This window comes from Gymnoscopelus braueri, assembly GCF_963280865.1.
Source record: "Gymnoscopelus braueri genome assembly, chromosome: 13".
NCBI classification, from domain to species: Eukaryota; Metazoa; Chordata; class Actinopteri; order Myctophiformes; family Myctophidae; genus Gymnoscopelus; species Gymnoscopelus braueri.
Genome location: NC_137615.1, coordinates 23,643,817 through 23,660,062, shown reverse-complemented (window position 1 = coordinate 23,660,062; position 16,246 = coordinate 23,643,817). Strand labels below are relative to the sequence as shown.

The 16,246-nt window shown below is 39.7% G+C and overlaps 1 protein-coding gene across 1 annotated transcript; it reads left to right on the top strand.

Moving 5' to 3' along the window:
• The first annotated feature begins 1,768 nt into the window (after positions 1-1,768).
• Positions 1,769-15,654, top strand: slc4a1a (solute carrier family 4 member 1a (Diego blood group)). The gene is made up of 21 exons (XM_080448494.1): positions 1,769-1,966; positions 3,817-3,899; positions 4,369-4,424; positions 5,296-5,399; positions 5,806-5,852; positions 6,414-6,579; positions 6,766-6,901; positions 7,216-7,303; positions 7,408-7,450; positions 7,542-7,726; positions 8,356-8,563; positions 9,352-9,555; positions 9,710-9,858; positions 10,299-10,493; positions 10,664-10,903; positions 11,727-11,816; positions 12,199-12,365; positions 12,631-12,872; positions 13,206-13,375; positions 13,604-13,777; positions 14,368-15,654. Exons 2-21 carry the CDS (start codon positions 3,876-3,878, stop codon positions 14,422-14,424), a joined length of 2,745 nt encoding a protein of 914 aa, XP_080304620.1. The 5' UTR covers positions 1,769-1,966; positions 3,817-3,875; the 3' UTR covers positions 14,425-15,654.
• The last annotated feature ends 592 nt before the right edge of the window (positions 15,655-16,246 follow it).

The following is a 16,246-nucleotide window of genomic DNA, read 5'->3' as shown; positions in this document are numbered from 1 at the left end:
GTACTTCACTGAAACACATGGGCACAGCAGATAGCTCCCGCAAATTGCCGATATCACATCTATGCCTTGTAGTGCATTTAGTCAGGGCCGATTGCTCTACACTTCCCCGCCAAGACACTCACTCACTCACACACACCCTATCTTGACACTGTCTTCTTTTTTTTTAACTCAAACAAGAGTGCTCATAGGCAGGGTTCGAGTTGTGGTAGTGTTGTGATCTACAAACTCACAATTTGTTGCACCACGATGTGTTGTGAGCTTGTAGATCTTAGCAATTTTTTTGTGTTGTTGAAAGTTTGCCAGAAATAGGGATGGCAGGGTTAATGTTGTTATGCATTTTTACTTAAATTATGTCAAACATACAATATCAGACAGTCTACATTTCCCAAAAATAAATGCATATGTTTAATTCAGTCTGACTAGAAGCAGGAATAAACGTATCCCCACCAGTGATAAAATGAATGACCAGAGGGGAGGATATAAGCATAAGCATGGATTCCACCCCATCCCCCTAGCAAATAGAACCTTGCTTATACAACAAATACAACTGCCTTTAACTAAAATGGAATATTTCCACTGTTTTCAACTGATTTCTCACAACTCAAAGAGATATGTTACAGCTGCGCTATGTAACTTTCCTCTTCTACCCCGGATTTGAACCCGGTTTCCTGCGCAAGTGCTGACATTTTTACCCACATTAACCTAATCATCTGGTTGGGGACCCCCGAAAATCATTTGGGGACCCCCCTGGGAGACCTGACCCCCAGTTTTGGAACCACTGATCTACAAGCTCACAACACATAGTGTTTGATGCATTGTGAGCTTGTAGATCTTCTATTTTCGATGATTGTTCACCTATTGTTGCATACTCAGGGATGCTAGGGTTCAAGTAGTTAAGAGACATTCCATCCCTTCTTGGTTTCATAAAAGCTCATTCCAAATGGTTCCTAGAAGCTGATTTGCCATTTCACTTTCTGTATGATGAAAATGTGTGCTCTGTTGACTAGACATTGAATACAGATTTTCTGGAGTTTGTTTTTTCAGCCGTGATTCACCATTCCCCCTATGTGATAAATAGTCTTCCTACCACATAGGCTGAATCTATTAATAAACAACATTTATATAAATATGGTTTATGATCATTTAATATCATAAACTATATTTGTAGCTCAACAGCTCAAACAAAAATAATAATACTGTCAACAATTCTGTGTAAATGCATGTAAATGTCACTTTGTCCTGTTTTTCTTTCATATATTTTCTAATGAATACATTCCCAAAGGAGTCCCTAGTTGACATCTCATGAATCTCTTGGGCAATGAAGAAGACGATCAGCCAACCCGAATGATGCCTGATGATGTCATATGCTGTAGAGTCAAACCAAATAAGCTTGAGAACTGCTAATGAAGAAAGTTGAGTAAAATGTGATTATCAGACCTTCTCAAGATGATCACAAGGGGGGATTCCCCGCATCATCGAAAAGGGAATCCTCAATATGCAAACATGACGCAGCAAGTCAAGATGCTCTCCTCCTGATATGTTCCCCCCTTGTCTGGCCTCCTCTACTTTTGAGACCCAGAACCCTTGAGTCAAGATGAAGTGGACCCCATTGGTCCATACAGGTCAGTATGCCTGACAGCCTGTCCTGACTTGGCCCCCAAGTGGAGAGGGCGGAGGGTTGGGATATCCCTGCATCAAGGTGCCAGAGGTAGATAGGGCTGTTTGTCAGTCACGCATGCCTTATCTTTGTCGTCCCCGAAAGGGCGCTAGGCGAATGGAGGGTTGTCGGGTGCAGGCCTTTCAGGTCGACGTAGTTTCTAATGGGTGTTCCCACTGCTGGCATTCGTTCTCTGTACTCATCTTCATCGGTTTTTGGTCACTCAATCGTTTGGCACGACCTTCGTTTACAGCGCAGCGATCGCCCTGTCCCCAGCGCTGCAGACCAGGTGGGAGTACCTGCATGCAGGTAAGGGGTGTGGCCTTCTCTGGTTATGGGGATATTAGCATTGAATGGACTAGAAGGGTCAAATGAGTTGGGTGGGGCACAGGTGAAACTAAATTGACATTTGAATGGCTCCAGGTGACATGCTAATGGCTTACTCATGGCTTACTAATTTAAACTTATAGTATGCTTTTTGAAGATGTCTATAAGCTGAGGACAGAAATTCAGGGCCCTTTTTTCCACAAGTTGGTCAATTTCCATAAGAAAACATTCAACATGTTATTGAAAAAGTATATTTCTGTAAGCATATTTGATGTTCAGGCTGAAGGGGATTCTAATGTCAGAGCAGTAATGGTACTTGATGATTCTCATAATCTATGCCAATGCAGGGCCAGTTATATTAGTTGTTAAATTTTGTTCCATGTTAATCTATTCTGCATAGTTTGAGGGTCACATTTCTAAAGCTTATGATTTAACAGCAAATAAATTCCTTATCTTTCCAACATCCGTTGCCATTATGCTAGTGTTAGAACGTCTTACTAATATCATTTGCTATAGTTGTGTGTCTGTTGACTATAATAATTTCATCGTAAGGGACTATTCCTTACAATTTGACATACATATTACTATTCATTCCACTTTCTTCTGGAAAATATCAAGCCAATTAAATTAAAACATTTCCTTGAATGTAATAATACAGTATGCTGCTAACTGTGCTGTTCAATTGATATTCATCATGCTTAATAATAATTTGTGCTACAAGAATTATATCATAGTGAATGAGCATTTCTATATAAATTATAGCATGTGTCTACTTGTATTTGTATTTGAAATAGTGGCCTCGCTGTAATAATGTTGATAACTTAATTTTGTTACAGTAGTGTATGATAGAAATAGCACAGTGTTCTGTTACAAATAGGGAGTAACCTACAGATAAGACAAAATGTCGGCTGTTTCACTACATAAAGTACAGTACGGTATAGGACACATGGTGTAGTCTCAACGGCTGTCTTACTATCAGTCATGGTCCTGAGTTCACCAGACAGTGTCTGTGACATTAGATAGAAGATGTTAGGGCGGGCGATATGTACGAAACCAAATATCACAATATGTTTGACCAAATACCATGTGACTATCAATTACAGTACAGTGTATACGGTGTATAATATATATAGAGAGAGAAAATGAATAATATAATATAATAATGAAATAATCTATCTAATCAAATTGATTATATATATATATATATAATTATATATTTTTTGTCAAAAATAGTAATACAAAAAATAGCCAATCTAGAAGTTCACAACATATCACATCGTGAAGCATTCTGAGCTTATAGATTGGCTATTTTCGCTAGCGTTTTTTAATTATTTAAAGTATCAAATATAGGGCTTTAGTGATTAAAACCAAGAAAAAACACTTATGCCATATCGCGATGTTATGATATTCAGACCATACCTAGTCTCATATCACGATATCGATATAATATCAATATATATTTCCATAGTGGATGGGAAATCTTTTTGATATTGCATTATGTTCTTGAGAGTGGGAATAAGACCCAATGAAATGAGTGGTTTAATGATGCCTTTGCTGCAGTACATTAGAAATATATCTCTCTTCATCTTATTGGATGTTTTCAGTAATAGTGTTAATCCAAACAAGATGCTGTACATCCCAAGTAGGCTATTCATGTACACAGAAACTCTTGCCACTCACTAGGAGAAATGGTGGCTTCAAATAGATGTCACTGGGGCTCATATTGAGCCTTATCTTTGTCACATCACAGTTATAAGCATGTCTGAAATTTTATTTGAATCTCATATGAGGAGATGTTTATGTTATGTTATGTTGTTTTTTTATTGCTACAGGGAATGCTCAACCGTTGCTGAGAATTTATGGGAAGACGATACACATCTGAAACACACCAATGGAAAACAATCTGTCTTTTGGGGTCAGCCTAACTTTTTTCCACACTTGTTAAGGGAGCATTTTCGTCAGCCTTATCTCCATATATCATTACGTTCTAATTCTTACTATCCAACTCACTCAACTCTGTGTCTCAGAGTTGGGCTGTGGATAACTAGAAAATGAACCTGCCGGTGACATTATTGGTGGGAATTTCTATAAGCTACAGGCTTTTTCTTCCTAGAATGTTAGAGTACGTAGACATGAATGGTACCATCTTATAGTAAGCATTAATATGGACTGATATATGGAGATAAGGTTGGAAAAGGTGAAATTTCATTCAAAGAATATGATGTAATGGTCGCTTGTATTGGTATTAAAAATGGACTGAAGGAAAGTTTAGTATGTGTGTAAGTGTAAGTATAAGTGTTTTTCCACTTCACCATTGCCTTTTCAATCCCCTCACCTCTCAAACTGTCTTGCATTAATTCCTCTTTGTCTTTAATCTAAACTAGGGCAGTGACTCGTCATATGAAGACAATGAGTCAGCCTTCCCTTCTCCACTAAGACTGTAAGTTCCTTATTTCTTTTAAGTATTCATAAGTAGATGTTTGGTAGAGGTTTTGCTTCAAACTGTATACAAATTGTCTCTATAGTTTTGCATGGTTGTCCCAAGCTGTCAGTGATAGGAGATATTTAGTCAAATCCTGCCCTCCTCTGGCCATGGAGAGAACAGCACCCTTATCTTTGCAAAACCAAACTGAGCCTAAAGAGCTCCCTTTTGAATATCCTGAAAGATATTTGCAAGCTGCAAACCCATACCCTGCCTCACTTGAACACCACATCACACCACACCACAATAGCAATTGATACGATTTTCCTCCCAAAACATTTTTCCCCCTGTCAGGGCTGAGTTGCGTCGCTTCATAAGCAGAAAGACAAGCTCCTGGCATCTTGTCCGTAAAATCTGGTGAGACATTGAGAGCAGGGGTCATCACCATGCTGGCTTGTGGTGGACATTTATGTCAAAATTCTATTTTTTGCCATGGACATACAAATGAGCGGACAAAGAGCTATTGCCTTTACAGGTCTTTGACTCTGAGACTGCACAAATGGAACAGTCTCAGAGTCATGGCACTCTCAGAGTTATGGGGGTCCTTGAAAATAAAAAGTTAGAGAACCACTGTCCTAGTGGACTCCTAATGTGCCATAGTGTCATAGTAAATCAGTGTCATAAATATTCGGAAGAAAACCTGGAAAAAAAAAACATTTGCCACGGACAACGCCAAGTCTTGCCACGGACACATTTGTCCGTGTACGGACACATTGATGACCCCTGACTGAGAGGTGTTGCAGAGTAGAACCCCTGCTCTACTCAGCCTTATTGTTCAGTTTATACCACTGTTCTGTTTCCTCCTCCTCCTCCTCCTCCTCACCACCAGGACTCCACCAGGCCACAGAAACAGCTATGACCTCGAGCAGAGGAGGGCGGACGAGGGAAATGTGGTGCCCTTCGAGACCATCGTCCTGCCCGCTGCCTCAGAGGGTAAGCTGCTCAGTGCTTCTCATAGTGGGGTCCTACTAGGGGGTTCCAAGCCAAATGAGTTAATACAAAATCCTGATCAGTTTAACTTTGACCCTATATGCATCAGCTATTTGAAAATAACTCTACAAATACAACGTTTTTTCAAAATAATCTTGAAATAAATTGAAAGATTTTGAATTGTTTTTGAACATTTTAACAACACAAACCTTGTATGGGGGACCCAGGCACAAACTTTTTTATTTATTTATTTGGGGATCCCTTGACATGAAAATGTTTGAGAATCACTGCTCTGATCACCCTCCCCAGTACAACCAGGGGATTCCATCTGTCTCCTGCCATGCATAATTGTTCATCATACAAGGTTGTGATACCAAAGGTTAATTGCATTTATATCTGGCCATTTCAGCCTACCTGAACCTGAACACCAACGCCAACTCAAGAGGGGATGCTCAGGTAGGTCTACCATCTTTATTTACCATCTACCATCATCAGCTGTAATCTTACCACACGCAGTTTACAGCAGCCAACCTCTGTAAACCGTAAAATCCTCAGTGTTAATTTGAAAGTGTAAAAACTAAAAATAAATATGGACTCATAAAGGTCCATTCTTACTCTTTCAGAGTTCAACTAAAGCCCCACTAAGTAATCTTTTTGTGTGTGATTAATTACGATGTTATTTTATCCAATCTGTATGGTAGAGTATGTTAATAATATATGATATTAATAATAATATAACTTATATAAAGGTGGTTGTATTTAGTCTCCCTGCTCTTCTGTTGAGACATTTAGATTCTGTACTGGTTTGACATGACTGGTTGACAAGTGGTACAGACTGACGGTCACAATTTCTCCCCTGAGCAAGCTCTATATTAGCCCAGTGATAAGTGACAAGTTCAGCACTTGAGCAAGAGACTTGAGTTTGAATCCGGGGTAGAACAGGAAAGTTACAGAGGCTTTAATATTTAGCATTTTGCTGTGCGACTGTCCCTGTCTAACGGTGTTGTGTTACCGCAGGCCTATGTAGAGTTGAATGAGCTCCAGGGCAGCACCTGGCAAGAGACTGGCCGCTGGGTTGGCTATGAGGAGAACTTAAACCCAACTAGCGGACAATGGAGCTCCTCGCACATCTCCTACCTCACCTTCAAGAGTGTCCTGCAGCTCCGCAAGATCATGAGCACAGGTACTGCAGGCTGACCCTCAGCGAAATGCATCAGTTGTGAAAACTGATGCACCTCCCTTCTCTAACAGCACGCGTGCATGTACAGTATGACAGGTTTATGCACATTTTGAAAAGGACCTAGCAGAACAAATGTGTGGTCAAGCATGATTTCCATTTATGACTTGTGTTTGTCTAAAATGCATTTAGGTGCTATCATCCTGGACCTGAATGCCAGCTCACTGTCTGCTGTGGCTGAGAAGGTTGTTGATGAACTGCTGAACAAAAACGAAATACGTGCCAGTGATCGAGACACTGTGCTGAGGGCTCTGCTGATGAGACGCAGGTAACACACATGCAGTATACAATGTATGTTTACACACACTGAAGTAGCCAGACGAACGCTAGTGATGGATACCTACCAACACATGCCTAATACACACTGACAATGTACGTCACATTTTGTACAATGGGACAGTGAGTGATCATGCAATAGACTTGCACACTATACATTTGATGCTACATAGAGCTTCATAGCATCCAGGTTGCAGTTGCAAGTAAAAGTCATTAAATATATTAGAACGTGAGTCCCATGATACAGTTGTGTATTCTATTCATTTTGTAATCTCACGCTCTCTCTCTCTCTCTTTGTCCTTCCAGTCAATCTGACCAAGCTGGTACTGAAGAAGGGCAGATCGGCACTGAACCAGGAGACATTGAGATGCAAACCTTTTCGGTCACCAAAAGGGTATAGTTAATTTTCAGCTATTCTGCTATACCCAATAATCATTGCTTTCATCCGTTATCAACATCTCATAACTTACACTCTGTTGACGGCCCACTGTGTTGCAGAGAGACTACTCTGACAAAGTGGAGGCCTCCATCGTTCTCTCGGGTAAATGCATGACATTCAGACAGCGGGTCTCTTTATATTATTATCATTAATTTATTGTGTATATTGAGCTATTATTTTTATCTTCTCACAGGCGTCCTGGACACATTGGAGAAACCAGCGGTAGCCTTCGTCAGGCTGAGTGACTCTGTGGTGATGCAGTCTGCCCTCGAGGCTCCTGTGCCTGTTCGCTTCGTCTTCGTCCTGGTGGGACCCAGTCAGAGTGGGCTGGATTACCACGAGGGTGGCCGCGCCATGGGTGCCCTGATGGCTGACTGGGTGAGAGACAGTGGATATAGAATATGGCATGGAGAGTTATGGGGCAGTTTTGTCATCCTGAGAATCTGGCTGTCACAATCATGACATTTTACTTAACTAATAATTGTCAACAAATAATTGCGATCAATGATTTAATCGTGTTTTTGGCATTGAACATCAGAACATCAAATTACATTTGTGTTTGACTTTTAGGGGTTGTAAACACAAATTGCACAGGACAGATATGTCAACTAACTCAAATATACAAAGAAATAACTGTCGGTACCAATACTCAAAATAAATAGAAATAGGCTATATTTAATCATTTTATACTCATAATTTGTTTGAAGAAATGTGTGGAAATAGCTGATCTAAGTCTAAGTAAGTAAGTAAGTAAGTAAGTAAGTAAGTAAGTAAGTAAGTAAGTACTAGCTGATCTACAAGCTCACAGTGAGCTTGTAGATCTGCTATGTATGTCTACTATTTTTTTTTATGTTTGAAAATGGATACGAACATCTTTCAACATGGAAACGATTATGACGATAATGCAAATTGCCATTATCTCAAATAATTGCGATCAGGCGATTATGTAATAATTGTGACAGGCCTACCTGAGAAGAGCTAAAAAACTAAAACCTTCTGTCTTGCAGGTGTTTGGTCTGGAGGCGTACCTGGCTCAGACGGGAAAGGACGTGACCAACGCCATTGCTGACTTCATGGACTGCAGCATTGTCATCCCCCCCACTGAGATCCAAGACCAGGCCATGCTGGCGCCAGTCATCGACTTCCAGCGGAAGTTGCTCCGCGACAGACTCCGCCCATGTGACACTCGGCTGGCCTTTGGTGACAGGGTCAAAGGTCAGTCTTACATGTCAGCCCTCGCATCTTCAATTTGAGCTGCATTTAATTCTCATCCCAGCTTTTTATGAGTCTTCATATCTTAAGTTTTTTTTTTTTGTTTACATCATTAAAAGTGAAATATTAAAACCATATGACTCTTTAAGCATTTTACATAACCTTAAATCTTAAACTTCATCGTGTGACAGTGTTGTGCAAAAGTAGCAAAAGTAGCCAATCTGCTATTTTCACTACTTTTGGAACATTTTGAAACGCCAGGTTGAACGTCATTAAGTCTTTCTGTGGGTTTTACAATTAATAACAAGAGCTTGTGACTAAATTGTAACTCCATTTGATCCATTGAATTGGAACACAGGTTATTTTCCATTTCCTGAAAAGTAGTGGTTTTGGACTTGCCTGACAGCGACGATGAAAAGAAAGACACGTTAAAGGGATAGTTCACCCAAATAATTACTTTTTTCTATCGATTAGTCACCCCATGCCCATGGAGACTTGAATTCATGGATATTTGTTTGTTTTTGTCGCATTCCTAAGCCAATAATTTGATGACCAGCAGACCAGTAGGCAGCGGTTCCGGTAGGAGACACAAAGGAGACGCTTTGTGTCTCCTACCGGAACCGCTGCCGGTCATCAAATTATTGGCCACACAAAAACAAAATGATATCCATGAAGTCAAGTCTCCATGGGGTGACTAATCGATAGGAAAAAAATAATTTGGGGGGTGAACTATCCCTTTAAAGGCAGATCTGATATAAAATGTTTGCATTTGGTTTTGCTTGTTGACCCAGCTGCAAAAGCCCCAGAGGAACCCAGAGAGGATCCACTTGCTCGTACTGGTTATCCTTTTGGTGGGATGATTAGAGACGTGAAGCGTCGTTACCGTCACTACATCAGTGATTACACAGACGCCCTGAACCCTCAGGTTATGGCCGCTGTAATCTTCATCTACTTTGCTGCCCTGTCCCCTGCTGTCACCTTCGGAGGACTTCTGGGTAAGCACTTAATACGCGACTATAACTTTGCTAGTGTTTCTTTTCTTTAGGCACACTAACACTCGGATACATCTATTTGTGTAACAGTATTTAATATGATAGAGATCAGAGAATTATTAAGTGTGTGCATAATTCTTCATTTGTCTGACCCTAGCTGATAAAACAGAAAGCTGGATGGGGGTGTCAGAGCTTATGGTATCGACCAGCATCCAGGGAATCATCTTCAGTTTGATTGGTGCCCAACCTCTGCTGATCATTGGTTTCTCCGGACCACTGCTTGTGTTTGAGGAGGCTTTTTTCCAAGTACGTACAACTAAGATTTCTAGACTGGTCTGTCCACTTTAGCCGTAAAAGCCATATTATAAACATTGTCTGATGTCACGTTATCCTTTTGTGTGGTATGCTGTGAATTGCCACTTGGCTCCCTGGTTAAACATTTTAATTGTCCCTAGGCTGAAGGCAAGAGATTATGTTTCCGCCACTGTGTGTCTGGGGCTTATCTCACAAACCACAAGACCAATCAGTCTCAGACTTCTTGTGCATGACCAAGTGTTTCCATGCATTTTGCTCACATAATATGTATGTATGTATATATAAATTATATATATATATATATATATATATATATATATATATATATATATAGTCTTAGTCTTGCCTTCATATGGAGTTCCACACTGACTTTGTTACTATTTAATTGTTTTTCAGTGACATTGATTATTGCCTTTGTTCTCCTATGCTAGTTCTGCAAGAGTCAAGGCATTGAGTACATCGTTGGTCGAGCCTGGGTTGGAATCTGGCTAATCGTGATTGTGATAATAGTTGTGGCTGTGGAGGGAAGCTTCCTGGTCCGATACCTCTCTCGCTTCACCCAGGAAATATTCTCAATCCTCATCTCGCTCATCTTCATCTTCGAGACCTTCAGTAAACTCTTTAAGGTCTCCACGCCACATTTTCCCATCCCATTTAAATGGCACCAAAAGTTGTTGTTTTACGTATATATTAATGATTTTACACACAATAAAATCAATTCATATGGTGTTTGGCTTCTCCCTGTTCACTGTACTTTACCTCTCAGTCAATCATATTTGCTTCTCTTCTTTCACAGATTTTCAAAACCCATCCACTGATCCTGAACTATAGCTTTATAGCGAGAAATGGCACAGATCCCCTAGTAACATTCATCACAAAGACCATCAATCACACCAGTGGCAATGGAACCATGGATGTGAAAGAATATATAGAATACCCCAACACTGCCCTGCTGTCTATGTGCCTTATGTTTGGTTGTTTCTCCATTGCATACGCACTACGTGTGTTCAAGCAGGGTCACTTCCTTCCTGACTGGGTAAGTCCATAAATTTGACACATTTTGTATACTCATAGTGAACACTTGTGTAGTGGTAGTTCGCTGTCATTTAACGCCCATCATTGAGCCTTTTTTCTTTTCTTTTTTTCTTTACTTTAAATGGTTCCCCAGGTTAGCCTAGTTTCACTGCAGCGCCTTCTCTTCTAGAGAAAAAAATTATAAAAGGAAGACATAAAGGGTAATAATGGCGTGGCCTCCCAGTCCAATCTTTAGCCATCGATTGTAAGTGTGCAGTTTGGGAACGAAGCAGCACAAATCATAATGCAATGTTCAGAGGTAAAGCGGCTGGCTGCCTAATGCATGTCCTAATGTGCCTCATTTGGCCAAATGGATATACTGTAGTATATACTTCACCAATGACAACAAAAGTGCCTCAATGGGTAAGATTCACCAGAAGAAAACAAAACAACAAATACAAATCCATGCATAGATTTTCAGCTCATGCTCTTAAGTGTTTCACTTTCAGAAAGGTGCTTCTGTTTCTTGATGTCATGCATGTAGATGAGGAGCGGTTTGTTTGCATTAGAATAAAGTACATACTGTGCATACAGACCTATAGACAAACCTTGTTCTAAATGCCTTTGCCTAATAGCCAGGCAGTAAAGACCCTATAATTAACCATATAATTAAACTAATTAAAAAGCACCTACACTGACAGAAACAGTTCCAATATCATTATTTTGCTCATTACCACTGAAAAGGACATGAATTCTGAAAAATATTTGATAATACTAAAGTGCAAAAGCATCCTAAGTCATTTGTGTGAATGCTAACCAATGACTCTTTTGTTCTGTTTTTCAAGGCCCGCAGCTTGATTGGAGATTTTGGAGTCCCCATTGCCATTTTCATAATGGCCGCTGTGGATATGACTATCAACGAAACCTACACTCAGGTAAATTCTTTGCTCTTAAAAGAAAAGAAGAAAAAAAAGCCCCACCATCTTTGTATATTTGTGTAACAAAGAAACGAAACCCGAAATGTTGCTTGATCTTCCTGTTTATTATTGCTGCTTTTCTTTATTTCTTTGTTATTGTTTATTATTTCTGCGAGATCATTTTACTCTTGTGTACTCATATATAAGATATAACAATAGATCTTGAATCTTAAGGGATCATTGGACCACAAACTCACACCACCTTTAGTTAGTTAATCACTGTTGTGTTGAGAGATTTAGTTTTCTATTCATTTGCCTATGCAACAGTGTCAGATGAGCAATAAGTAGCCTACCATCTGCACTTTCAAATATTAAAAACAGATGCTGTGTGCTTTTATAGAAACTGGTCGTGCCGAAAGGTATTCAGGTGTCCAATCCTGCTGTCAGAGGCTGGTTCATCAACCCCATGGGACTTCACAAAACATTCCCTACCTATATGATGCCATTATGCTTTGTACCAGCCCTGCTAGTCTTCATCCTCATCTTCCTCGAGTCCCAGATCACTACGTGAGTGACATTCTGCATGTTAGCATAAGTTTCAAATAAAGGATAAATGTACAGTGTTTTTAAATGAATGTTTGCATATTAACAGCATAACTTTTTCCAGTGTGAAAAGGGTCTATTAGTTAACCACTTAAACCCTATATACTTCATTGACCAGAGGTCTATACTTGGTCCCTTCCCTTTTCCCCTCTACACAAAATCTATTTTCTCAAAATGCCTATTATGAGATGATTCTGTTTAACTCCTGACTGTCTTTGTGGAATTCCAGGCTGATTGTGAGCAAGCCTGAGAAGAAGATGATCAAGGGAACCGGATTCCATTTTGATCTGCTCATCCTGGTCACTATGGGTGGCATCTGCTCTATTTTCGGAATGCCCTGGCTGAGTGCTGCCACTGTGCGTTCTGTCACCCATGCCAACGCCCTCACGGTCATGGCCACGGCCCCGAAGCAGGGGGTTGAGAAGGTGATTGAGCAACGGATTAGTGGCTTGCTCGTGGCGATCCTGGTTGGTAAGTGCTGCCATCTACTGTGCTGATGGAGACACCACAGAATATCAAGTTGGAGCATATTTCCCTTTTTTTATTGATCAATTGTCCCCCCCCCCCCCCCACACACACACACACACACACACACACACACACACACACACAAAGAAGCAAAGCAAAGTAATTTAAACCAAAGAGTAAGTTGGAAAAGTCACATTAAAAATAAATGAAAAATGCAAAGACAGGTCACAGAAATACAAATGTTGCGATTAAGGCCTATACATCCAGTTTGCTGACCATTTACTCACATAAAGCAAATTGCCTTCGTTAAGCATCCATTTTCTATGCAACTTCCAGGTGTTTCCATTTTCATGGAACCCATACTGAAGCTGATTCCCATGACCGCCCTGTTTGGAATCTTCCTCTACATGGGTGTCACCTCCCTCTTTGGAATCCAGATGTGGGACAGGATACTTCTATTTTTTGTACCAAAGAAATACCATCCTTCGACTGCCTATGCCACCAGGGTATTCACACTCTTCACAACTTCACCATGTTTTCAGAGAGAAAAGAAAATCACATTCAATAACAGACCAATCAACTTAAATCATTTCGTAATAATGCAGTGCCAATTTAATGTAGTTTAGCCTACATAACATCAAATGGTGCAATATTCAGTACGTAAATAACGACGAGTCCATGTATTAAACTTAACACATGCATTCATTCCCACTGTCCTCTCCTGCTTTGTAAAGGTGTCGACAATGCGGATGCATCTCTTCACTGTGATTCAGCTGTTGTGCCTCGCTCTTCTTTGGGCCGTCAAGATGAGCAGCTTCTCTCTGGCGCTGCCATTTGTTCTCATTCTTACCATACCTCTGCGTATGGCGATGACTGGCACTTTATTCTCTCGACTGGAGATCAAATGTGTAAGTTATAGTCTGGTGCTGTGTGGTGCTCAGACAAACACTTTATTGGAGTTTGAGATTTCTTAGTTATTGTCTTATTAGAATTTTCATATACTGTACTGTGTGTGCGTCACGTGTCTATATATCACAGTATATATAGACACACACACACACACGTATATATATATATATATATATATATATATATATATATATATATTTGAACCCGGTTTCCTGCACAAGTAATGATATTTTTACCATTGAACTAATTGAGCCTGCCTGCTTGCTCAGGAGATGAATTGAATCTTGACCATCAGGTCAAAATTCGTGTCAGAAAAATGTAATAGGGCTTAAGTGGTTCATTCATTGGGACCCAGGGAGACACCAAATTTTTTTGGGGGGGGTCTTGACTTGAAAGGTTTGGTAAGCACTGCTGTAGACAAACATACTAAGATTATAGCAGTAGCGTTTTACATTATACGTAGGACATTACAAAACCTGCAGAGAGATGTCTAGATGACATCCGCCATGCTTATGTCAATCAGCATGCTAACTTGGAATACCTGGCTATGTGTGTTTCTTTATTGTAATTGGATGTAATTCGGTTCTAGCTGGATGCCGATGATGCCAACGTGAAATTTGACGAAGAAGACGAGGCGGATGTGTAGCCTATACCGCATTCCCCTTGCCATGAACACACCACCATTCACCAATAATCATATGAACTCAAATCCTATTTACCAGTGAGTAATTTGAAAATTGTATATGATGTGCCTTCAGAAATAACAGTGGAAAATGTATGCATTTGTAACCATGTCTCTTTAGTCTTTTTCGTATTTGAGGGGCGATACCACTCAATGTAAGAACAGATGTTATATTACTGTGGTCAGACAGCGCAGAGTTAAAACAGTCTACCATGTAACCTTGAATATAATATAATCGATGTAATGTTACTACGACAAGCTTTTCCAATTATAACAAATAAGAGACTTACTCAAGGAATTCATTTTATGGTAGTACCAACAGCTCCAAAACTGAAACATAGCCTAATATGTGCTCTTACATTCACCTTTCCCACTATTTAAATTGTATGTTAAAATTAAAGTGCCATTAAAATGGAAATGCATGTTAAAATGATTTGTATTCTGAAACGAAGAGGTATTTCCCATTAAGGTCTCAGGTACAGTAGTTGAATATATTTTTAGCTTGAGAATGTGTAGCAATTTTGCTAAATTGTTGTCCTACCAATGTTACATCAGAGTCCAATCATATGTACTTAGGGTGATACACAGTAGTTTTATTTAATTTCTAAGATGCATAGATAATGCATACTAATGGCACCATCACACCAATCTTTCCCTTGTACTTTTTCTTTCTTACAGTCTTGTTTTAGAATTGTGTCGTGGTAGTGTTAATTGAAAGAAGCTAAGCATTCATGGTATTTAAGCTGTTCAGTTAGCATATGGATAGTTTGTAAATAAGGATAAGGTATGCTTACTTCTGCTTCTGAATGAGAATTGATATGCCATATATTTTTTTTGTAGACCTTTATTAATCCCATGGAAATTCAATTTAAGATTCACTCAGCTGATGGCTGCTCACGATGAGCGCTCTGGGGGAGCTCAGCTGTTAGGGGTTAAGTGTCTTTCTTAGAGACACTTCGTCTTCTACATGTGCGGATGCAAGGCCTTCTGATTTTTGTTAATGATTGTAAAAGTGGAGAGAACAGTATTAGGGGCGGGATCATTATTGTTTGGCTTAATACATTTGATTAATATTATGGTGAGGAAACATTTGTGTAAATGTGGCATATATTTTTGTCTCATCTATTGTATATTTGTGTGCTTGGAACACTGTACAACGTTTTGATTTTAACTTTAATTAAAAAATACAATTTCTCAAGTGTTGATTATTTAAAACATTGGTTCTCAACGTGGGGTCCCCTAGGGCAGTGTTTATCAACCCTGGCAAACGTCCCAATTTTGGGCCGGGGCTACTGCTGAGGTGTGCCGCGCCGTTTGAAGAAGGTTTGAACAAATATCATTTTGGATTTTTTTTTTTTTTACAATAATAATAATCAGGCATGCAAACAGCCCGAGGTGAAAAGGGTGACAACATGCTGTTTTTTTTCGGGTCAGGTGTCACACTATTGCCCTATTTGGATTCAAAACGGCTAGTGGAAGCTGAAAAGCTACAAGTTTGCATGTCTGAATAATGCAAAAACAGAAATATTTGTTTGCATTTGCTTTTTTTCTCCCCCATATATTTTCATAATAAAAAAGTGCGTATCGTATCGAAGTTGTGTGCCCAATATCGTATCGTTTCATGAAATTAGTGTATCGGCACACCCCTAGTGTGTGTGTGTGTATATACATATAATTATATATATATATATACCGTATATCTAGGTGTGCCCTGGGATCTTTTGGCTATGCCAGGTGTGCCTTGGCACAAAAAAGGTTGATATACACTGCCCTAGGGTCCTGGGGG